This window comes from Talpa europaea (assembly GCF_964194135.1).
Source record: "Talpa europaea genome assembly, chromosome: 7".
Lineage (NCBI taxonomy): Eukaryota > Metazoa > Chordata > Mammalia > Eulipotyphla > Talpidae > Talpa > Talpa europaea.
In genome coordinates, this window is record NC_140074.1 from 94,358,926 (window position 1) to 94,382,587 (window position 23,662).

General features: G+C 38.2%; 2 protein-coding genes across 4 annotated transcripts; one reads left to right on the top strand and one right to left on the bottom strand.

Annotated features, from left to right (window-relative positions):
- Positions 1-4,803: 4,803 nt before the first annotated feature.
- On the top strand, positions 4,804-9,576 carry ADPRM (ADP-ribose/CDP-alcohol diphosphatase, manganese dependent; the record flags this gene model as incomplete). The annotated part of the gene is made up of 3 exons (XM_084236556.1): positions 4,804-5,404; positions 6,129-6,245; positions 9,266-9,576. The coding sequence occupies 3 exons, from the start codon at positions 4,804-4,806 to the stop codon at positions 9,574-9,576; spliced, it is 1,029 nt and encodes a 342-aa protein (XP_084092682.1).
- A 3,483-nt stretch (positions 9,577-13,059) lies between these two features.
- On the bottom strand, positions 13,060-23,271 carry TMEM220 (transmembrane protein 220; the record flags this gene model as incomplete). 3 transcript variants are annotated; one of them, XM_084236557.1, is made up of 6 exons in its annotated part: positions 23,001-23,271; positions 22,277-22,306; positions 20,261-20,321; positions 18,427-18,550; positions 16,513-16,572; positions 13,060-13,195 (listed from the first exon to the last, which is right to left on the bottom strand). In XM_084236557.1, exons 1-6 carry the CDS (start codon positions 23,091-23,093, stop codon positions 13,060-13,062), a joined length of 504 nt encoding a protein of 167 aa, XP_084092683.1. In that variant the 5' UTR covers positions 23,094-23,271. The 3 variants fall into 3 exon arrangements, with proteins under 3 accessions (XP_084092683.1, XP_084092684.1, XP_084092685.1); XM_084236558.1 differs by lacking the exon at positions 22,277-22,306; XM_084236559.1 differs by lacking the exons at positions 16,513-16,572; positions 22,277-22,306.
- Positions 23,272-23,662: the final 391 nt, after the last annotated feature.

Here is a 23,662-nt window from a genome sequence, read left to right on the forward strand (position 1 = left end):
AAAGGCTAGGGGGGCAATGGGCGGGTGAATGTGACTGAAGTGCCCGGCTCTTGTGTCATTGCTGTTAGACGACAGCACTGTTGGGAGTGGTGTGTAACCAGTCAAATTCCTTTCCTTAACTCTTGTCTCTCCGGGTGTTAGGGGGAAATGAGATTATCTCAGGACATCATTTCCCCCTAACACGGGCACCAGCCCTTTTCAGTTTCGTGGCTTAAAGTATGTGGCGTTCCTCATCTGGGACTGCCTGTCTTGTTTGAGTACAACCCCATGTTGCGGGGAGAAGACTGGGGCGAGGCAGGAGGTGCAGGGGTGAAAGAAATCACCCAACAGAAAAGGGCGATTTATTGAAATACACTGCTAAGAGAAGCAAGACGTCTGTCTGGAAGAAATGTTTGGTGCTCCTTTTTTTTTTTTTTCTTTGTGGCTTGACTTTTTTTTTCATCTTTTTTAAAAAAATTTAAAAATTGTTTATATCCTTGTTCGTTTTTAAACAATTTTTGCTTCCCTCCACCCCTCAAGTGTAGTCCCCATAGAGTTTCATTCACCAGTGCACCCGTGCACCATCACAGTCCCCTGTGCTCCTCCCTCCCTCCCTCTCACCCCTCTCCCTCCTGCTCCCTTGCAGGATGTCTCTGATTTATAATTGTCCGTTTTTGCTTTGTTGTGTTTTGTACTGTTATTATTTTTTTTACACTGATGTCTTATTTGGTTCCCCTATATTCCTGCTATAAGTGATATTTTATAACCATCCGATATTTTTCTTCTTCCTTCTGGCTTATTTCCCTGAGCATAATTCCTTCTAGTTCCATCCACGTTGCGGCAAATGGCATGAGTTTATCTTTTTTGATTGCTGAATAATATTCCGTTGTGTATATATGCCACATCTTCTTGATCCAGTCATCCATTTTTGGGCATTTGGATTGTTGCCAGGTTTTACTTATTGTAAATAGTGCTGCAGTAAAATGGGCAGAAGAACTTAAAAGACGTTTCTCCAAAGAGGAAATGCAAATGGTCAACAGGCATATGAAAAAATGTTCAACATCCCTGATAAACAGGGAAATGCAAATTAAAACCACACTGAGATACCACCTTACACCGGTAAGAATGGCACATATAAAAAGAAAAAGCAACAACAAATGTTGGAGAGGATGTGGTGAAAAAGGAACTCTCCTACATTGCTGGTGGGAGTGCAAACTGGTCCAACCACTATGGAGAGCTGGCTGAAGGTTCTTCAGTCTACTAAAAATGGAGCTACCATATGACCTGGCAATTCCACTCCTAGAGATCTACCCAAAGGACACAAAAACATTGATTCAAAAGAACATCTGTTCACTTATGTTTGGTGCTCCCTTTTATAACCTGTTTCCACAGACTATTTGTGATTGGAGAGTTGGTTTGGAACAGTTAGTGCTGGGATGTCTAATCTTGTGCTTTGACCTTTGACACCGAATGTGTTCTGGCCCTGCTTCCCTATTTTAGGGCAATGTGGTCAGTCTTAAGGCCTAATTTCCATAGCAACCTTATCAATTCCCTTTATCCAAGCCTCCCAAACCTTCCTGCAGTGCAAGGGGTGGGGCCTTAGATTTTAAACTTTTTAAATGATACCCCAATACCCCATCCTAATGTGGCTGACAGCATTTGCAAGTTTTCATTCCTTGTGAAATGAAATTAACTTGTGTGTGCACACTTTACACCCAACCCTTTCTCCCTTGATGGGTTTGCACAACGCAGAAAAAGGAAGAAGTCACCTAAATCTCTTCTTTAACCTCAGATCCTGTTTTTACATGAATTTTATCACTGGGTCTAACTAAGCAGAAACCCATGGCCCAATGGTGTTTGTGAGCTGGTATGACTAACGCAGTAAAGTTGTCCTCTAGCATGAAACAAATTAAAAAGTGGAGTTAGAAGACCATCAAGGAAGAAAAACTTATGCAGAAATGGAACAGGTACTTTCCATTGACAAAGCCATAACCATCCTAAATTTGATAGCTTTCATCAGTTTATCATAATACCTCTTAACTAAAAGTTAGATATCTTAGCATATAATAAATTGTACAACTTTAAGAACACTAAATTTTTACTAAAAACTTGCTAGTTTCCTTTCTTTTCAAAAACAAAGTATTTCCCTAATTCTGCCCAACTTTATTTTCTCTAAACTTTAGAAGGCTTTTTATAAAACTGTATAATAGGCCATTAAAAACAGAAAAACAGAAAGTAAACCTCATAAGTCCATTATTACCTTCAACAATTATTATCATCTACTCATTTTTTTGTATGTATTTATTTGGGGGATTATTTTGAAAAAGTCATGCAACATTAACATGCTTGTTAATTCTAAATATCCCCACTTGAGGTGTCTTTAGTTTTTGATCTGTGTCCATGGAGATTGTTCTGTATAAACTCCTTGGCATCTCCCTGAGCCATAAAAAAAAAAGCCTCTGAGTTAGTCAAGAGAGTCATTCCCTGCTCACTGGTATCATGTGACAGAAATCTTAAAGCCAGTTCAGTTTGGCTTTAAACTCAAAGGAGAATTTATTGGCCGATATAACTAAATGGCCAGGACTAGTTTTAGGAGGGAGAGGGGGATCCAGAGTTTCTAGGACTTTTTTCCATTATTCAGATAGCATATTTCTGGGTTGGGTTTCTTCTCAGTTAACATTTCACTAACAACTCCAGTCTCAATTATCAGCTCAGTGGAAATAGTTTCAGCATTGTGAGTAATTCCAGCAAATGTCCCAGGATGGATGCTTTTTGACTGATCTTGGGTTACATGCCTACCCTTCAGAGGGAAATTGGGGTGTTATAGGCCAGGCGTGGATCTTGTGACTGACTCTCCCCTTCCCCAGCCAGGGAGTGAAGGATAAATCACAGGAACTGGTAATGAGAAATTGGGGACTTGCCTGAAAAGACTTTGGGGCGCTGTTTCCAGACGAACATGAAATGAATATTGAGTAAGCAAAAATAATAGCTGTCTACTAGACAGGATCAAATTAATTGGGACCTATTTTAGTGCATTTTATCCACAGTACTTATTATCACTGTACAGGCTCTGAGTTTAAAGATAAAAGCTTGATTGGCAGGAGATAAAAGCATTCCCCAAACAGAAGCTCCTGGTTTGATTCTCTTATTAAATATGAAGTTAAATACTGTAATTGCAAATATTAGAAGCCTATTAAAATTAGAGAGTTTCAGCTGATTTAGGTGAATTTTGCATTTATTGTGTCTGAGTTCTTCACCTTTCAAATCAGATTATCTTTTCTGTACCACCCCTCATTCACATCAACAGCCTTGATTGATATCTAGGGGGATTTTCAGATGGGGACTACAGGAAGAAATGAAGAAATGAAAAGGAAAAGGAAAAGTATAAGAACACCAAGCTTTTTTCAGGATTTCTACCTCTTCTTGCTACTGTTTTATCTGTTTTAGGGCTAATTGTATCCAGATTAAGGGAGAAAAGAAAGTAGCTGAAGCTCATAACTGTGGGGATCAGACAGAAGGTCTGATATTAGAGCCAAGTTTTAGAATGAAAAGAGGCTCCTAATTCTCATAAAGTCAAACTGAAGTCTCATCCTTACTGCTAGTTATGGACTTGGCACCTCCACCTCTGATGGGAGTGCCTTGACGGGATTTCATGTATCTGCAGGGGCTTGAAAAGAAATCTGTAGGTTTATTAGACAATGATTGAAGACCAGTAGTCTGAAAGTAATTTTAGCAATTCCAAATGAATGAAAAGATTTATAAATTTAGATTGTAAACAATCTAGTAAAATAGTAGTTGCTCTTCTTGGCCACTTAATGCTTGTTCATTCATGGGATAAATTACCCTTTTGTAAATTGTTACTTCCCTAAAGAATAGCAGGGCACAGATCATGTGTAAGAAGAAAAGATTACATATTTTCTATTTTGGTTGTAGGTTTAAAAATGCTGATTCAAGAATAACTATAATAAAGAAAAAATCAAAATCAACAAGCAACTATAAACCAGAGACACACTATGTGGGGGGCGGTAGGGAGAGGAGGGATTGGGGTCAAAATAAGGGGGGTGCAGTTATATGGGGAATATAAAAAAATCTTTAAAAGTGTAAAAAATGCTGGTTTAAATTCAAATGCAACTATTGAAGACAGTCACTACTACTCAGAGAAAAGAAAATATTGACAGTTTTTGTGGTGGATTTTTGTTTGTTTGTTTAAAGTTATCCTCTTATCTTTACCATTTTCCCTTCTTATTCCAGATGTAATGTATGAGAAACTTTATCACAAGTAATCTACTCACCAACAATGAGAAATAATCCACCCTGATACAAAATAAGGCATAATGGGAATCTTAGTATATAAGGTGCAATGGATGAATGTAGCATACAACTGTCAAAAAAAGTTTCTGAAGTTTTGATAAAATTATTTTGATGTTTATGGAAGAAAGTGCGTGTATGTGTATGTTTAAAACTACTGCTTGTTTCTTAAATTTAAAAGTTTTACCAGATTCAAATTCGAGTTTACTAAATTTAGAATGCCTGTTCATTCACAGGATGATATCCTTTTGTAAGTTGTTGCTCTTCTGAAAGATAGGAATTGTCATCTATTTTTCTGGTGCAAAAACTGAAGTCTTCAGAGAATTCAGTAATTCTGATCTAAGACCATCAGACACTTAAGCCCATGTACTTTTCTTTATACCACACGACCTCGGAAATTAACTTTTAAGCTTAACCTTCATTTTATGTTTTCTTTTCAGTTCATAATGATAACTAACTTGTTTATAACTTAGTTGTCTTTTAATTTCAGTTTATCTGGAAACCAATTTGGAGGTTATGGATGATAAAACCAATCCTGGAATCAAAAATGAGAACTCAGACCTTCTTTTCTCCTTTGGAGTCATAGCAGATATTCAATACGCTGATTTAGAAGATGGATACAATTTCCAAGGAACCAGACGGAGATACTACAGACATAGTCTTCTTCATTTGCAGGGTGCTATTGAAGACTGGAATCAAGAAAGCAGCCCACCTTGTTGTGTGCTTCAGCTTGGAGATATCATTGATGGATTTAATGCACAGCATAATACATCAGAAAAGTCACTGGAAGTTGTTATGAACACATTCCAAACACTCAAAATCCCTGTTCATCATACTTGGGGAAATCATGAATTCTATAATTTTAGCAGAGATTATTTAACAAACTCTAAACTCAACACAAAGTTTCTAGAAGACCAGATTGTACAACATCCTGAGACCATGCCTTCCGAGAACTACTATGCTTACCATTTCACACCATTTCCTAAATTCCGGTTCATTTTGCTGGATGCTTATGACTTGAGTGTCTTGGGCTTGGATCAATCTTCTCCAAAATACCAGGAGTGTCTGAAGATACTAATGGAGCATAATCCAAATACAGAATTGAATAGTCCTCAAGGTGAATTATTCCTTTGAGCTGAAAACCTAATACATAGTCTTTAAATACTTCAGCTACCTTTTGTTCAGCTGAAAGATGAACGATTAAGGTAAAACTATGCTGTCATTGTTGTTCAGGGTCAGGATTTCTCACAAGCCTCATGGCAAGTAGATTGATTGGCTGCTGTTGATTGAGAAGTTAACAGATACCTAAATGCCTATTCTAGACCTTGACTACCTATGCAGAAGCTGTAGGCAATACTGACAAAAATCAGGTCAACTAATCTAAGAAACAAGATTATATTCACAGTCATAATGTTACCAAGAAAATACAGAATAATAATACAGAACAGGAATGGGGGACTGTTTTATTTTAGGTGGTAGGCGATAGCCTCTCCAAGGAGAAAAAATATTTACACCGAAACCTAAATGCCCTTGGGAAGGCACAGGGACAGTATTCAAGACAGAGGGGATACAGCTGAGAGGGGCTAAGGAAAGTAAGATTTTGCCAGTCTTGAGTGCAGAAAAGAGCCAGTGGGACAGGACGATTTTATAATGGCTTGGTGAACATATTCAAATATCTGTATTTTATTTCTAATGTAAAGGGAATCTAGTGTAATAAGTAGAGGAATGTTAAGAGTAAGATACAGTGTGACTTGTATGTTGCTCTAAATTCTTGTGGTTTCCTGTTTAAAATCAAGGAAAAAATAACACTTGATGGGTCTAACTCACTGAATTCATTTCAGGACTTTCTGAGCCCCAGTTTGTCCAGTTTAATGGTGGATTTAGCCAAGAGCAGCTGAACTGGTTGAATAAAATTCTTACATTCTCTGACACAAACCAAGAAAAGGTGGTAATTGTCAGTAAGTATTTGTATGATTTGGTTGTTTCAGCATTTTAGAGGATGACAACAATTAGATTTTTGAAAGACTACTAACAATGTATTATGCTATGCTCTTTCTATAGGATGAGTTTAAATTTTTTTAATTGTTTTATTTTTATACAGCATTAGTGACCTAAGTTATTTTGCTGTCCTGTTTTTGTAAATCATATCAAATTATAAAAGAGGATTCTAGCATTAGGTGTTTTATACATATGTGTATATGCTGTCCACATAGACATAATGAATGATAAAAATTTTTTATTGAGAAACAAGCTGAGTATAAGATTAATATCGAAGGTTGAGTAAGCAAAGTATTATAAAATAACAAATATATCTTGATAAATGTTAGATCCTATAAGTTGACCTTTTAGGTTTCAAAGTAGAATTTACCCAAATGGGATCAATTCATATAGCAATATTTAAGTGAGAGATTCAGTCCAGGTCTTACTCCTTCAGAGCCTACTTGTCAGTGCAGTAGCCACCTGAGACTTCTGCTGTGTAGATGAAGCCAGGGACCAAGTGATGGAGGCCAATAAATTGGCAGTGAGCATTTCAGTTCTGTATCCTGCCACGTGGTTATACTGAAATCCAATTTATGTTATTTTCATTTAGAATCACTTTTGACAGACCTACTGCTAGCTGAGTTTATAGGACCTGAAGGTGCTTAAATTACACTTAGATTAGTGTGTGTACATGAGTGCACATGTGCAGAGAACTGAATTTGGATTTGCAGTGTGATTGGTGTACTTGGTTGGGAGGCTGAGGTGAGAGCCCATGTTTTAGGGATCTGTTTGATGCGGCATAATGCATGAGGGGACTGGATTGAGGTCACAAGGATGGGATGCTGTTCTAGCTCTTGTTTCTATAAGCTGTGTTGAACAAATGTACAACTGACAAACTGCAGTTGCTCACTATTGTATCAAATGAAGCTATAAAGATGAAAACCCTTTCAAAATAATAGGCTATTGTATAAATATAAAATTATATTATTATCTACAAATGTAGTTTTTGCTTATTAATCTTCCACTGATGTGATAAAAACATGCAGAAGGAGGAATAAATCTGCTCCCATTGGAATATCAAGTGTCATTCAAAGTGTCATTGGAAAATATAAAATCCCCTCATGGGTCAGGGCATGATGTGACACTATTAAAATAAGTGGTCTCAAAAACTGGGGTTTTTCTTGATTGGAGCTAAAAGGGATCTATAGATTCATATAGTCAAATTTTTCCATTTTAAAGACAAGGAAACTGAATCCAGGAAGATTCAACTCCATAGCTAAAATCATACAGCTACAGACAGAATCCAGACTTGAGTCCATGTTTTATATTCCTGTCACCTTTCCTATGCTATGCTATCCTGTATTCTTCATGTTTCCCATTTGTTTTTAGTTATGTCATTGCACCTCTCTACATTAGCAATCTCTTAAATTTGTTCCATGCTATAAGCTTAGAAACTGAATGAGTAAACCTTTAACAACCGAGTGCCTCAGATTTCTTTAGCAAAGTTTAAAAGTGACTGATAGACATTTTCTTTCATCTTTATTTGCTTTTCCACTTTCATTTTGGCTACTCAGAGGTCATTTTGCTACATCTTGAATTTTGGCCATGGAGCTGGAAGGATAGAATTGCAATTAGCTGAGATGGAAAAATGCAGAAGGGAGTTCAGGAGTTCAAGTTTGGAAATATCAAGTTAGATGTCAGATACCTGTTAGACATCAGGGTGGATGGACATGTGAGTCTGAAATTCAAAATAGAAGTTTAAGTTAGATACATAGATATAGAAATTGAAATAATGTGATATGTTTAAAACTATGTAAATTACTAAGAGGTTGCCAAGCCAATTGGTGCAAATAGAGAAGTGAAACTCAAGGACCAAGCATCCAGGCACTCCTAATAAGACAGTGGGAAATAAGGAACCACAAAGGAGAGTGAGAATTAGTGGCCATTGAGTTCGGAGGAAAACTAGGAGACACCAGTAAAAAAATTAGTGATATCCTAGAGGCCAAGTGTTTGAAGCAGACCGGAATGACTAACTGTATCATTTGCTACAGGGACTTGATAGATGAGTCCAGTATGGTATCTAGAGCTGGAAAGTCCCAGCCTCTTTGGACTCATACACCTCATCACAGCTTGAAAAGTGGTCATCAGTGTGTGTGTGTGTGTGTGTGTGTGTGTGTGTGTGTGCGCGCGCATGCATGTTCTTGTGTACAGACACATAAATTAACAGTCTCCCCTCCTTTCTTTAAAAGCTGGTGTTGAGACTAGCAGATAATAAGGAGAAACATGTTCAAAATCAGGATAAAAATAAATAGCATTAGAGAGGAAAAAAGAAAATGATTTAATGGGAAGAAGCAAGGACCAGTGTATTATACCTGCACTTCAGAGTGAAACTGTGGCCTGATACATGATGTGGCATCAGGAATTCAAGATTCTCCTGGCTCTACTTCCACATAAACGTTCCCTTCTTTGACCAGTTTTTTAATCTGTAAAATGACTATAGCTACCTTGATCTCATGGAAGTGTTTAAAGTGGCACAAATCAATTCCGAAGCATTGAGTGTTTATATAAATGACATATAACCCACAGCCCATCCCTAAAATGTGTTTTTAATTAGGAGTACATCTTTTTGTGTAAGTAATGCTCATATTTAAGGAAATCAATGAGATTCTGGGCCAGTATTGGCCTGATTTCTGGCCACCATCACAGAGCTCCTGAACAGGAAGCCCTTGAACTCCTTGGTGTTTGCACATTTTGTAGAAATCTCAGGGTTTCTCTCTCCAGTGATCTCTTCCCTTGCCTTACTCTTCTGTCTTTGCTCCACAGACATGACTGTAGATTATCTCGTTTTTCTGGTATGTGGATTCTTTCTGGTTTCAGTCCATTTGGATAACAGGGTCATAATACACTTTTTTTTTCCTGAACACTAGTTTTAGCCATTTGTTTTGGGAAATTGATATTTCTTAATTGGCTTCTAATTCTTCTTTTCTTTTAATAACAGGCCATCTTCCCATTTACCCAGAGGCTTCTGACAGTGTGTGCCTGGCTTGGAATTTTAATGACGCCTTGGCAGTCATTTGGGCTCACAAGTGTGTGGTGTGTTTCTTGGCTGGTCACACTCATGACGGTGGCTACTGTGAGGATCCTTCTGGTGTGCACCACGTCAACCTAGAAGGGGTTATTGAAACAGCTCCGGACAGTCAGGCTTTTGGCACAGTTTATGTCTATCCTGACAAAATGTTGTTGAAAGGGAGAGGCAGAGTTCCAGACAGAATTATGAATTACAAGAAGGATAAAGCTCTCCATTTTTAATCTGATTTCTTTTGTTTACCGTTACAGAAAGAGAATGACTTACATTTGTGTTTTTGTTCCCCTCTCCCCACTAAATCCTCAGCCTCATTGTTTATTCTATTTGAATAAGAAAATTTATTCATGGCTTCAATGTGCATTAGTGCATACGATATTCTGTCATTTTTGAATAATATATCCAATGCTGAAAATTAGAAACAAAATGAATGCAAGTGGCATAAATAAACCAGGAAGAGACTGAGGGTGGAAAAATGTAGTCCTCAAAACAGCGTTTATAAAGCCTTATATGAACATTTTTACTTTTTACAAGGAGAATCTATTCATATGTTAACTATGTACTTCAAATTCATAAGAAAGAAATAAAAATAAGCTCAGGTGAATTTTCTCTTTTTACCGTAATGTGTGAATGAACTTTGTGGACGTATTTTTCTCAGAATATCCATCAAGTTTGTACTTTTATAGGCATATATTTCTATTTTGTAAACCAGAAACATGAATAGTTATTTCACAGGTGAATGAATGGTGTTCCCATCACACAGGTGAATGTGTGGCTTCCCTTGAGAGGATGTAAGTAAGAAGATCCTGTAGAGAAGTCAGAGGATCTTCTTAGGATTCCCAGAACCACTGTGTCTGCTCGCCTGGTCTGTGTGAGATGACAGTAGGTAAATGAATTTACCCTTTACAAATAGGACATGCTTAACTCCATTGTCATATGTGCTAAGGCTTACTTGTAGAAATGCTTCCTAGGTGGAAATGGGATTGTTCAAGTGTAGATAAAGTTTGATTCAGGGCCTAGAAAACAGTAAGAGATAAAAATCCAATGCCACTACACAATGTAAGTGTGCCTGCTGAGTACGCAGGCCCCAAAAGGTAGTGTTTTTTATATATTTATTGAGATACAAAAGGAACTATGTGTATTCACAGCATTCATTACCTTATATGGGGGGAGATGCAGATAGAGTAAAAATGTATATTGAATCTTACTCTCTCTCTCTTTTTTTTTTTTTTAAATAGAACAGACCGGGTAGGTGTTATGTAGAATTTGTACATAAGTCTTTGTGTGTCACTTTAATAGTTATACTAAAAGAGGGTATAAAAGCCATAAGTATCATATAAGCTAAATGTACACTAGAACACTCAAATCCTTTCTATACATTTATGTTGATCTATATATTTGTGTTGATAATATATAGTTGCTTCAGTAGCAACCAGGTTTTTTTCTCCTTTGTCCTAATCTTGATAGAAAACTTCTGACTGTCCAGAAGTATTTGTAGAATACTTAATACTGTTTTTAAAAACTATGAAAATATAGAGACAAACTACCAGACTCATTTTGTTACAGGGCAGGGAGAGGGGCAGCCCAAACCCTGCAAACCTGCCTATTCTAAATGGGTTCTGCCATCCACTGCATCAACACAAAACATATGAGACTTTAATGGGAAGGAACTTCAATACAACTAGGAAACAATACAGGAAAGGCAAAGAATCTAGTTTCTAAATCAAGCACCCAAAGTTACCCGTCCCCTCGTGGGTAAAACTCCATCCAAATGGGATTGGCCCAGAGCAAGGCCCCAAAGCCTGCCACAAGTGTACGGCATCTTCCAGGGGGGATCCACAGAAAAGGGTCAGAAACAACCAGACAAGCCCGGAAGGAAAAGAGCAAAATCAACATCAAGATAAAAGCTGCCATTGACACCTCCCCACGGGTCTCACCCACATCTGTGTCACCCAGTCCACGACCAATAGGCAAACACAGTTTCTTCACATGTCTCTCCATTCCATGTGCCTCCTCCAGGTCTCCTCCTGGCTCTCCATCCTGCTTCCTTCCTTCCTCAGTCTCCTCTGCAGATTCTTCTTTCCCTGCTCAGCTCCACCCTCCCTTGGGTGGGGCAGGGAACCTGGAACCTCCCTCTTTCCTGGGGACGACCCTGTTACAATCCCCCCTTTTAATTTTTATTCCACCATATCTATGGTGGCACAGATCTCAGGGTAGAGTCTTAGGAGACAGTCTTTTTTCAGGGTTACAATGTGTGTAAGAGAAGCAACAATTAGTCAGCAGCATTGTCCATGAATGTCCAGTAGGACAGTTCATATGATGACATATGGGAGTTACTAATTCTTTTTGAATGGATTTTTTTCTTAGGTTTCATGAAACAGTGTCTTGACTAGGGACTTTGCTGCTAGCGTGAATTAAAAATTTGCATATGCTCTAAAACAGCACTGACCAACAGAAATATAATGTGAGCCACATACGTAAAATATGCTACCAGTCATATTTAGAAGAGTAAATACATTAAGATGTGTGATCCTACACCTCTGAATCATATAGTGTGATACAGCAATATTACCTCTGTTAAAAAAATAAAGTAGAAAGATCAAATGAAACATTAAATTAATTTTAATATATTTTAACACATGCTAAAATATTTTTTCAACATTAATATATTTTCTTACATTATTTTTATACTATGTCATAAAACCTATCGTGTATTTTATACTTGAACCGTCCACCCATTTGGACATTAAGTTTTCATTGGAAATACCTGATCTGTACTTAACTGTCATAAAATTTGCAGTTGAAGAAATAGTGTCACATACTCAAGTTGTTACAAATATATCAAGTTGTTGCAAATATACCAGTTTTCTAATATCTGAATTGACCATTAGTTTTTAAATTAAGTGGAAATTCTAAAAGTTAAAACTACTTTCTCAGTCAGCACACCACATTTCATAGCGACATTGGCTATGGCTACTGTGTGGGAGAATTGAGAATAAAACTCTAAAACGATTGTTTTAAGGTTATCTTGACATTCATTAAAAAAGTACAGTTTTTTTTTAACCTCATTTTAAATTTAGAATGTAAATATTATCCCCTTTTTTGTTTTCTTTTTGGTCCCAACTTTCTTTTTTCTATCCAACTTTCTTTTCAAGACATGGCTTATATAGTTGATTCCTCCGGAGTCTTAATGTACAGTTCATAGCAGTGTACCAGTTGATGTAATGAGGTTAGTGCATGGGTATAATGTCCTCTTGACCTTTATTTCTATCATGTTACTCAAACCCTGCTTCACTCTGTTTTAATCCTGTGCCGGCCTTTGTAACCACTTTATATTTTCAGAGTTTTCTCATACTATCTAGTTTAATTCTTACAACTATTTAAGTAATTAGGTGATCTATAATTAACCCTGTTTTTTAGATGAATACCCACCAGGAGGTTTATGTATCTGTCCAAGTCTCATCGATAAGGATGAAGCTTAGTTAGAATTCATATTTCTGCTATACTATGGTAGAATAAAATGTCAGACCCCATCTTTACTCATCCCATTATGTCGTAGGTGACCTTAAAAAATTCTTAGAATTAAAAAAAAAAAATCACCTCTAATATTAGCTCAAGTTACTGACATAAACACCTTGGAAACTGACTGACTACAAGAATGCTGAAAAAATTGAAAATATTCATTTTAAGAACAAGATTCTTGACTTCATTTAAATGACTGTCTTGCAGTGAGTTGGCCAGGAAGACCGCATCTCCTTGTTTACATATATGTAGACCCATGAGATAAGAGGGAAAAGAGCAATTGCAGTGGCAATAACCAACTGAGTTCTTCCACCAACTGGATTCCTATAAAGACACACACAAAAAATTATAAGTAAAAATAAAATAAAAATTATAGATTGCTTTGAAAATAAGTATAAACATTGAATTTGGTAAAACATTACTTTTTATGATTTTATTAATTTTTAAACTGGAATATAACTCAATTGCAGTTCTTTATATATTCTTAATGCAAATCCTTGTTTGTATGTGTTTCAAATAGTTGTTCCTACTCCATGATGTCTTTTGAGGAACAGAGTTACTGATCAATTAAGCTATGTTAAAATTGAATTTTCTCTAGTGATTTTTATGTCCTGTTTAAGAAAACTCCCCTTCTGAAGTCTTGAAGATATTAAGCTACATTATTGGTTTGCTTTTCACGTTAAATATGTAATCTACCTGGATTGATTTTTACAAAAGTAAATTGGTGAAGGGGTTGTCTTCATTTTCACTTTTTCCATCTGTATAGTCTATTGATCCAGTGCTTGTAAAGATTGCCTTTCTTTGCTATCTTGAGTGCTACCATTGCCATAAATCAAAGGTCTCTGTATCTGTTTCTAGGTTCTACTTTGTTTTATTTGTTTATCCTTTGGCCAGTATATATTTATTGTCTAAGAGCTTTTATCATAAATGGAAATTTACAAATACTTTCTGTATAGATTGAGAAAAGTTTAACTTTTTTTATTCTATTAAGGTAGTGGAAAACATTAGTTTTCAAATGTTGAACTACCCATTGCTAGAATAAATCCAACTTGGTGGCTGGCTTATATATTGTAGGATTTTTGTCTGGCAATGTTTTGTGAATGATTTTCTATCAATGCTGAATGAGATTGTTGTAATTCCCTTTTTGTTGATAATGTTCTTGTTAAGTTTTGGTATCAAGATCATTCTGCTCTTATAAAAAGAACTGGAAAAGGTTTCTTCTTTTTCTATTTTCTGGAAGAACTTGTTGAAGGCTAGAATTATATATTTCTTCCTTAAATATTAGGTAGAATTACCCTGTTATGCCATTTGGTCTGGAGTGTTCTTTTAGAAAAATTTAAATTATGGATGCAATTTCTTTAATAGTTACGAGCCTATGCTGAGTATTTCTTCTGTCATTTTGATAAATAGTCCATTTTAACCTACATTTTCAAATTTATGGCAAAAAGTTTTTTGTAATATCCTCTTACAATTTTTATAATATCTACAGGTTATATAGTAATGTTCTCTTTTTCATTCCTGCCATTAGTTGGTTGTATCTCCTCTTTCTTGCTCTTGTTTTTTCCCTCTTCCTCACTTTTACTGTTTGCCCTTTTTAGTCTTGCCAGGGCTTCATGGTGTTTTATCTTTAATTGTGTATACAGACAAACACATAAGTGTTTATATCAATGCATATTTATATTTGCACATATATGGAACTCTTAGTTCTTTCTGTCCACTAAAAAGAGCCAATGAGCCACCCTGTAGCAGCAGCGAGCACTCTTGTGCCCAGATTGTGACCTCTAAATGTCATTACCTACCAGAAGTAACCAGGACTTTTTGGGAAAATGGTTGATTTGTAGGTCTGAGGCATAAAATACACATTAGCTTAGAACATCTTATTTCTTTGAAACATCTTGTTATACCAGAAAATAAAGAAGCAATCAAAGACTACCAAGACTATGTCAAAAATAATTCAGAGCCAGCTTGCATAGTATTACTGGTCTAAATGGGAAAGTTTAAGTATCAAAAAAGTATTAACTACCATGACTGAATAATATAAAATACGATAAAACCCATGACTTTATGATTAATGGTACTACTAAAACAGCAAATAAACAAAACTTACTTTTGAAAGATCCCCAGGCAAGAAACAATTCAACTTGTTTTGAAAAGTAGTGAATTAAAAGAATCAAGTTCTTGACCTTTCAATTTCCTCTGTACCTCAGAGTAGGCAAAGACTTGATAAGTGAGTTTTTCTTTATAGAATTTTCCAGTTAATAAACAAGTCAAATAAATAGTGATAAAATAGTGCCATTAGATAACTGAAATGAGTGAATGGATTTAAGTAATGATCATCAAAGACTAGCAACATGATAGAGAAACAGCTAGGTGTATATTATGATGGACGTACTTAACACTAACTATGAAATAGTCTTGCCTAATCATCATCATCGTCTAACCACCAATTTATAGGAAATATAGAGCACTGAGGGACAAGCATTTATAAGACATTTGGGGGAATGTAATATTGACTGGAAGACTTACAGTGCTGGGAAAGTATTGTATTTTTTGTGTGTGCTGATGATAGAGTAGCTGTAAGTAAGATACATACTGAAATATTTACAGATAAAACAATGTGTCTTGATTTATGTTAAAATAACAAGTATGAAGAGGACAGTGAGAAAGGTGAATCAAGAAAGGAATGTATTGGTCGTTGTTGAAGCTAGTCGTGGGTACATCACTTTCATTATATTAGTATCTGCTTATTTATATGTTTGGATATTTCAAAATAAATTATTGATAGAACAAAAGAAAAACCCCCAAATCACTAAGAAACAGTCTTCCTTTTTCTGTAATGTTGGCTTTTGCTTCTGCTTTCTTAAAGTTCTATGCTGGCTTTTGTTGGTGTTTGAATAGTACTTTTCCTACCTTTTGAATTTCACTCTTTATCTGTATAGTTAGAGGTTGTCTTTTGTAAGCAGTGTTTAGTTGGGTTTCTTATCCATGTTGAAAATCTTTCACTTTTAATTGAAATATTGGAACAGTCACACTTAATGTAATTTCTCATAAATTTGGATTTAAGTTTCTATTTTAACATCTGCTTCCTATGTTTCCCATTTGTTCTTTATTTTTCTCCCTTCTCTTTTTCCTCTCCTATTCTTATTTCCCGTTTTATTATAAACTTATCAAAGTCTAATATAAGTAGTTACTCTTATTACCTCTTCACAGACAATTCAGAGACCTTAGAAAACTACCATCATTGATCCCTACAAACAGACACTACAGTTGTAACTAGTGTTTACTCTTTCTATGCTTAAACCCCACAAACCTTATTATTATTGTTTTATAGAGTCTTTGCTCTTTTCATTCTTTCTTAAATCTCCCAGCTTCCTTCTGAGACTATTTTCATTCTCCCCAAGGAGTCCCCGTGAGATTGGCAAGTCCCCATGATTACACTGGGCCACATAGGAAACTAGGGTGTTCATTAAGTATGAGTGATCATGAAACTTTGAGTCAACTATTACTAGTTTTCCTTAGGAAAAGGAAAGGATTCTTTCAGAAGATACCTGTTTTCCTCTGTGTGTCAGTTTTCTCCCTTACCTCCTTGATCTGACCAACCTTGAAGACATCTGATTTGACTTAATGAATTGAAAACTTACTTTGATGAACTGTGGCACAGGCTCATCCATACTGTGATAATCACCAAACCACACAGCTCCCTATAAAATAGCATACATTTCATATTTTGAAGTAGCTGCAAGGGAAATACCTATCATCCCCTTCTCTCCATGACATTTGATTCTGCTGATTGTTGGATGACTTCCCCCAAGATATACAGCATCTACACATACAGCCATCCAAGTCTGGCCAACATTGACAAGTTACTGTTTTCAAACTATTTAAAACTTTTTTTTTTTTTTACAATGGCAATCCCCCCATTCTGACCCCAATCCCTCCCCTCCCGCCCCCCCACCCCCCAAAAAGTGTCTCTGGTTCATAGTTTTTGTTGATTTTGATTTTCACTTTCTTATAGTTATTCATTTTCCTGGTCCCTTATTTAAGTATTCTAGATTCCTGCTATGAGTGAGACCATCCGGTATTTTTCTTTTTCTTTTTGGCTTATTTCACTGAGCATGATCCCTTCCAGCGCCATCCATGTTGCTGCAAATTGCATGTGTTTATCTTTTTTGAATGCTGAGTAATATTCCATGGTATATATGTACCACATCTTCTTGATCCAGTCATCTATTTTTGGGCATTTGGGCTGTTTCCAAAGCTTAGCTATTGTAAATAGTGCTGCTATAAACATAGGGGTGCAGGTGCTCTTTGGAATTGATGTTTCTGTGTTCTTTGGGTAAATACCTAGGAGTGGAATTGCTGGATCCTGTGGAAGCTCTATGTTTAGTAGGTCCAGAAATCTCCACACAGCTCTCCATAGTGGTTGGACCAGTTTGCACTCCCACCATATTTAAAACTTTTATGGAAAAAAAAGTCCATCTTATGGAACAGACATGAGCTCCACAGCTGTCCCCCAACTTGTAAGTGATCAAATCAAAATAGAAACACAGATAATCATTGCACATCACCAGGAGGAACAGTTCAACCAAGAAAATGATCCCAGGTTTAAGCAATTCTTTTACATTGTTTTAGAGGGTTTAATGATAGGCAGAATGAACTCAAATATGAACTCTAATCAATAAATAATTTGAGCACCATAGTACAGGAGATTTGGTCACATGCTAGTGATTTGTGCTGTGTGTCAGACTAATGATTTTGTGATGGAGCTATGCTTCTAGAAATACATGTTAAAAGCACATAATTTTGTACATAGACTGGGGGAAAAATATTTTTTACTACCACTGGAAACCCCACTTTGAGTTCACCATAGCTATGGGCTTCAAGTTGGTAGAAAAGATTCAATCCACTTGGTTTACATTCCCTTCAACTGACCAAATCAGACCCAGTTTTCCAAGGATTAGGGCCTATAATATATAGCACCTCATCAATGCTGCTTAACTTACAGGTCTCTGAATCTTGGTATTGGCAGATGTTAGCAGTGATTTAGAAAATACAGGAAAGGGGTTATTAGTGAGGTCAGGGAGGAAGGGTGGGAAGAAGCAAAGGAAGAGGAACTAAAAGAGGAACAAATGGTCACAACAGGAATGGGATACATATGAGCAAAGATGACCACATTGGCATAAAATACTGACCTTTGAGGTAGCCCATCACACTTGCAAATAAAATTTTGGCTTGAACCTGAACTGAATCAGAATGCTGACAATTTCACCCATTAGACTGTACTGGGTATTACTGTGTCCTTGCTTAGTCTACAGGGGCCAAGGTCCAAGAGCCTGATGGTAATGTCCGCCCATAGTGGACATCATGGAGTGGGTTAGGGCTGGCTTTGAGTCCTTGCCCCATCATTTTCCTCCATTTCTGCAGCTTATAAAGGAAATATCTTCCCAGTGTAGCTGAGGGGGTATTAAGTCATTGTGCACAGTTAAGATGATGTTGTAAGGTGACAGATTTTGTAGTCTTACCCATCCCTCCAAAGAGCGAGAGTCACTGCTCACCTGCCTTCTTCCTCATGTAAGATGTTCTGTTGTATGTGAAGGAAGAGGTGGTACGCCAAGCTGATAGCCCAGATGACACAAAAGAATATGTGTATTGCAGAGACACTCTTCCAGATACAGTTACCTAAAAATAGATATTTAGATGCTGTTAATCATGAAGCCACATCCCAGGGGGGAAATTGATCTCTTTGATTCTGTTTTCAAATAAAAGTATTTTTAAAAAGCTTATTGAAGGACATCATATAGAAGTTAAACAGTAATTTTAAACTCAAGTGGACATTTGTTGTTTTGGTTCTTCAGCATCTCCTCTTTCTATGATAACTACCCTTCCTACACCCCTCGTCCCGGTGTCCCAGACAGCTGGACTTAACAGTGATATGGCTGAACAGATGACAAGTCAGGGCCAACAACACAATCCTGAGAGTTTGGTGGCACTCTGTTCTTTTGGACTTAGTGTCATGAGGATGTGAACTTCGAGCTGCAGGGCTACTCCATGGAGCCCTGGGCTGAAGTCAGGGGAGTAGATGGTAAGTTAAGTCTCAGTTTTGAGCTTCCACCAGAGCCGAAGCCAGCACTGCCTCTTGCCTTCTCAATAAACTTCCCGTACATCATCTTTTTAGCTTTTATTCTATTTGGGTTGAATTTGTTCTTGCTTGAAACCACACCTTAAATATGTAGAAAGAATTCTAGGAACTTCGATGAGGAGCCTGTGCATCTTGGCACGAAGTTCCCTCCCATGGGTGGGAAGCATTAGTCATTAAGGTCTGAGAACTTCCATGCTCCATTAGTAAAACTGTTTCAAAGAAAATGAAGAGTAACCTGTCAAGACTAATAGTCTCCATTGATAAAGAAAATGCGAGTAAACAATGTAAAATATATTTTTTTTCTGTTATAAGACACTGTTGTGTATATAAAACTGTCCAATATAAGATTTGTTGAGGATTTTTAGGGCCACGAAAGGTGGAGCAGCTACATTTTGCTTAGCATTGAGGTAGGTAGCCTGTGGGCAATACACACCAACTGTTGTAAGTTAACTTGTGACATATCTACCCACCTGCGATGTTTATGTAAGGAGTCCAAGGAGCAGGTTATAAAACATATACATGGTAACACGTGTGATTTACAGCCACCCATTCATACACCAAGTATTACTCATACTATATGTCTTGCCTTATTTAAGCTAGGCTTGTGCAAAGATGGGCTTTGCACCTGCTTTTAAGGGGCTTTTAAAGGGCTTACAGCCCTGGGGGAGGCATATATAAAAGCATGCAGTAATCTGCCATGGGTTCTGTAGTAGCACATTAGAGAGTAGGGAGATTAGAGAGAACAGCATGTATTGAAAAATTGAAAATTTTTTACAGACATAAACAATTTCTATAAGTAGCAGTTCATATACATAAATGTAGAATGAATTCAAAGTAAAATGATTAATGGGAATGCTATTGGTCTAGAAAGAATTTGTGAAGAGTCAATATATAATAGACATTGATTGCCACTGAGGATGGGGACACAAGGTTAGCACTTTGGCTGCTGCTGGTTTTCTATTAACTTTTGACTTAAGGGATCAATGCAATGACTGAAATCCTCTTGTGGGTAAACTGCATAATGACTATTCTACATCTCAGCATAAGAGATCTTGGATTCCAAGTTGACAAAGACAGACATAGTGTGGCAAGTCCCTGTGAAGTTTTCCTGAAGATGGATGAGGATAATCTGCATTAGAAATAGTGCTCTCTTATCAGATATGAGATGAGACCAATTCTTTCCCTAATAGTTGGGTAGATAGACTATAAGGAAAACTGATTTATCTGCCTTTAGAATCCAAAATTCATACCTGTGACAAGAGGGTTAAGGCCAACAAGCAAGGTCATCACTGCAGGTATGGTATATACTGCCTGTTAGCAAGAGAGATAGTTAATGTGAGTGCAGCAGTATACCCAGTGCATCTAGGAAGGAAGGAAGATAACTCAGTGGCTGTCACACTCCATGATTTACCTCTAGACTTCAATAACAATTGAGGAGGTGATAATCTCTAATTTTATGGCACTTACCATGGCAGACTGTGATTTTTGCTGCCTTCCTCCTAGACTGTAGGCTATTCCAGGAAGCTCTAGACACACTAACCTCTGAGTCTCAAGCAACATCCATGGCCAAATGGCCTCTCCCTACTTTCATGAAAGAAAATGGTCTTTGAAAAGTAGTGCAAGGGGAGCCATGACTAGCTAGCAGGCCCTGCTGGGCATGGCCTCATGGACCATCCATCCCAATATTCCACCTCTCCAAGTGAGACCATAGAAAAGTTTGCTAATATGTATAGATCACATGCGCCCAATAAGGCCAGCCTCTTCATTTTGGGAATTGTTGATAAATGGTTTGGAGTTTAGAAGTCTGGTCCTGAAAAAGTTCTATTTGTCACCTTCCTCCATAGCAAGTGGCCTCTGGCCAAACTTGCTATTGCATGTGTGTTATGGGCAGAGGGCAAGTAGGGGACCAATGTTATAATAAGCACAGACTTTAGCCACATCAGTTGCCCTGACTAGTCAGAAACCTTAAGTTTACTTGGAAGCTATCCAAGCCTTACAGCTTAAGTGATTTGTTCTCACTGTAAAACATGTCCTGGCCCTGAGAAGAGAGAGTGTCTGGATGACCACCTCTGTTATTTTCCCCTTCCATCCCTAGTGATTACTGCATTGGGCCAATATTGACATTGGTAGATCTGGCCACCTCTCCCAGGTGGGCAGTCATGCCACTGGGGGTTATACCACATTTCCCACATTTTAGGGCATGTGAATCACTTGGAGTTATTGTTAAAATGCAGATCTGATTCTAGAGGTCTGAAATTTGTGCTTTTTCAGTAAACTCACAGGGGGTGCTTAGTTCTAAGGAACATACTTAGAGTAGTAAGGGTTTTTTTTTTCCTCTAGTGAAAAATGACATGACTTACTCAGGTTGGGGAGGTGGTTAAACAGAGAAAGAACATAGTATTTAATTATCTCTATAAAAATTGGCAGAGATTTTTAAAATGTGCACTCATATATATCCAATGTCTGTCATTGACAGATTAAGGAATCTAAAATCATATTTCAATGTATTGTAAATATATGAACAAAACAATACTAAATAATGGTTTCCCATGGTGACTGGGAAAGGTTGATTAAGTAGATTAGGAAGGCACAGGAATTTCGAGGGGCAAAGCACAGTAACTAATAGAGTATCCAGGATCAACCTAGGAAGGTAGCTTCCAAACCAAGCTAGGAATGCCATATTGTGGTGAGCTCTGAATGCCAAGTTGGGGACTTTCAATTTAGAGATCTTGGGAAATGACACATTTTGCAAACAGGAAACAATATATAGGAAGTGTTCCTGGTGCCACAGAGATCAGAGGGAGCTAGAAGAGGGAGGACACTATTATTAGGGTCCCTTTGGGGGAAACCAGGAGGACTGCTGGGAATGAGGGAGGATGTCTGTGGGGACATGATGTTTATTATTCATATCATGCCATCTAAACATGAAGTAAAAGGTAAAATGTACAGGAATTTAAAACAATGAGTCCCAGATTAGGATTGGGGGGTGGGAGGATGGATTCTTTTTGTTTGTTTGTTTTTAGGGAGCTCTCAAAGGTAAGGAGCCAAGAGATGTTAGAGATGACAGGTTTTCAGCAAGAGATTCAGATAATGATTCTGTTGACTGTAGAAATGGGTGACTAGGAGGAGAAGTGGGGAAAAAACTTACTGAGGATTTGATTTCTAAGTTTTCAAGTGCATTAGCAAGGAGGAGGGGCAAATAGAATAAACTGTGTTTCGGACAGCTTCACGTTTCTCTAAAATGGAGAAAAGCAGCTCCTACTCACCATCCACAGTTCTGCATCTGGATCATTTACCTGCAGTACCAAACATCAAGTGATTAGCAAACTGTCATGTTCCATTCCTGTATTTGGTCTGCCCTTCATTTCGTTCATTTGTTAAGGGCCAGGTGCTGCAAAGCACCCAGGAGACGAAGTCTAAAGGAATAAGGCAGAGTCCAGCAGATCGCGATGATTGAGGTTTCTGGCTGAACGCAACAGGTGAATTGAACATACAATCCCTATTTGTAAAGAACTACACAGGAACTCTGAAAGTGTGGGCCAAACGCTGAATGGCTATTTTAAGGGCCCGTAATGAGGAAAGCTATTTGCGGGTGTTCCCAAAGCATGAGTGTGCTGTCAAGGGGGCTGTCTTGTGAAGCCCTCAATTGTGAAGCCCTAAATTACTCTTTCGCTGGCTGAATTATATAAGAAAGGTGACAGGGTGCTTCTGCTCAGGTCCCTCTCAAAGTGGTAGGCCCTGCATCAGCTCCGTCCACAATCTGAGCAAAAGAGAGGGGTTGATGTGGACATGTGAACCGTGTCTTAGGTCAGGAAATGTGTAGGGGTTCCCGAAGCGAATCTGGCCGTGCGCGTTAACTGCCCGCTTTAAGACCCTGCTGGCTAGCCGGGCTGCACAGCACGCCGAGCCTGGGGGCGGAGCTGGGAGCCGTCACCCGGCAGAACTTCTGGGCCCTCTCCCCGCCCACCGCATCCGCGCCCAGGGCCTGACCTGCACCACCGCGGCCAGCGCGAAGAAGGCGGCCATGAGCAAGTTGCAGCCCCTCCAGAGGGCTGCCGCCCCGCGCCCGGCCATAGGCGCCATCGGCTCGGGCGGAGCGCGAGTCCACCCCCAACCGGCCCTTCCTTCCGCTGCCGCCCGACCCGACACGCCCCGCCCCAGCCAACCCCTGAGTCGGTCCGAGCCTCGGTCATAGATCCTAGGTCATCCAGTGGCCTCTGGCCAGCGCACCGGGACGGGAAGAAGCCCGCCTGAGCCTTACTGCTCCAGTAGATCGTGCCCTAAACGTGGCAAGGTGTAGGTATCGGTGTCCCCGTTTCGCAGATGGGGAAAGTGAGTCTGAATCTCGACCAGATTGCACAACAAAGAAAAGCAAAGGGGAAGGAGAGGAAAATAGGAAGGGAAAGCTCTGTGTGTACGTGTGTGTGCGTGTGTGTGTGTTCTTAGTATTTATGTGGGGGGTGTGTGTGCGCGCGCGCACCTCTTAGTAGTTCTGCGTCTCTTTCCAAAGCTCAGAACTTTCAAAGCCTGTAAGCATTATGCTAATTTCTTAGAGTGAGGACAGTTATATTAGCATCCTATACAGCGCACAGCTTTTCTGCAGACAGGCTCATTTATCTTCATGGGCTTTTATTATCAAAGGTATTTACATA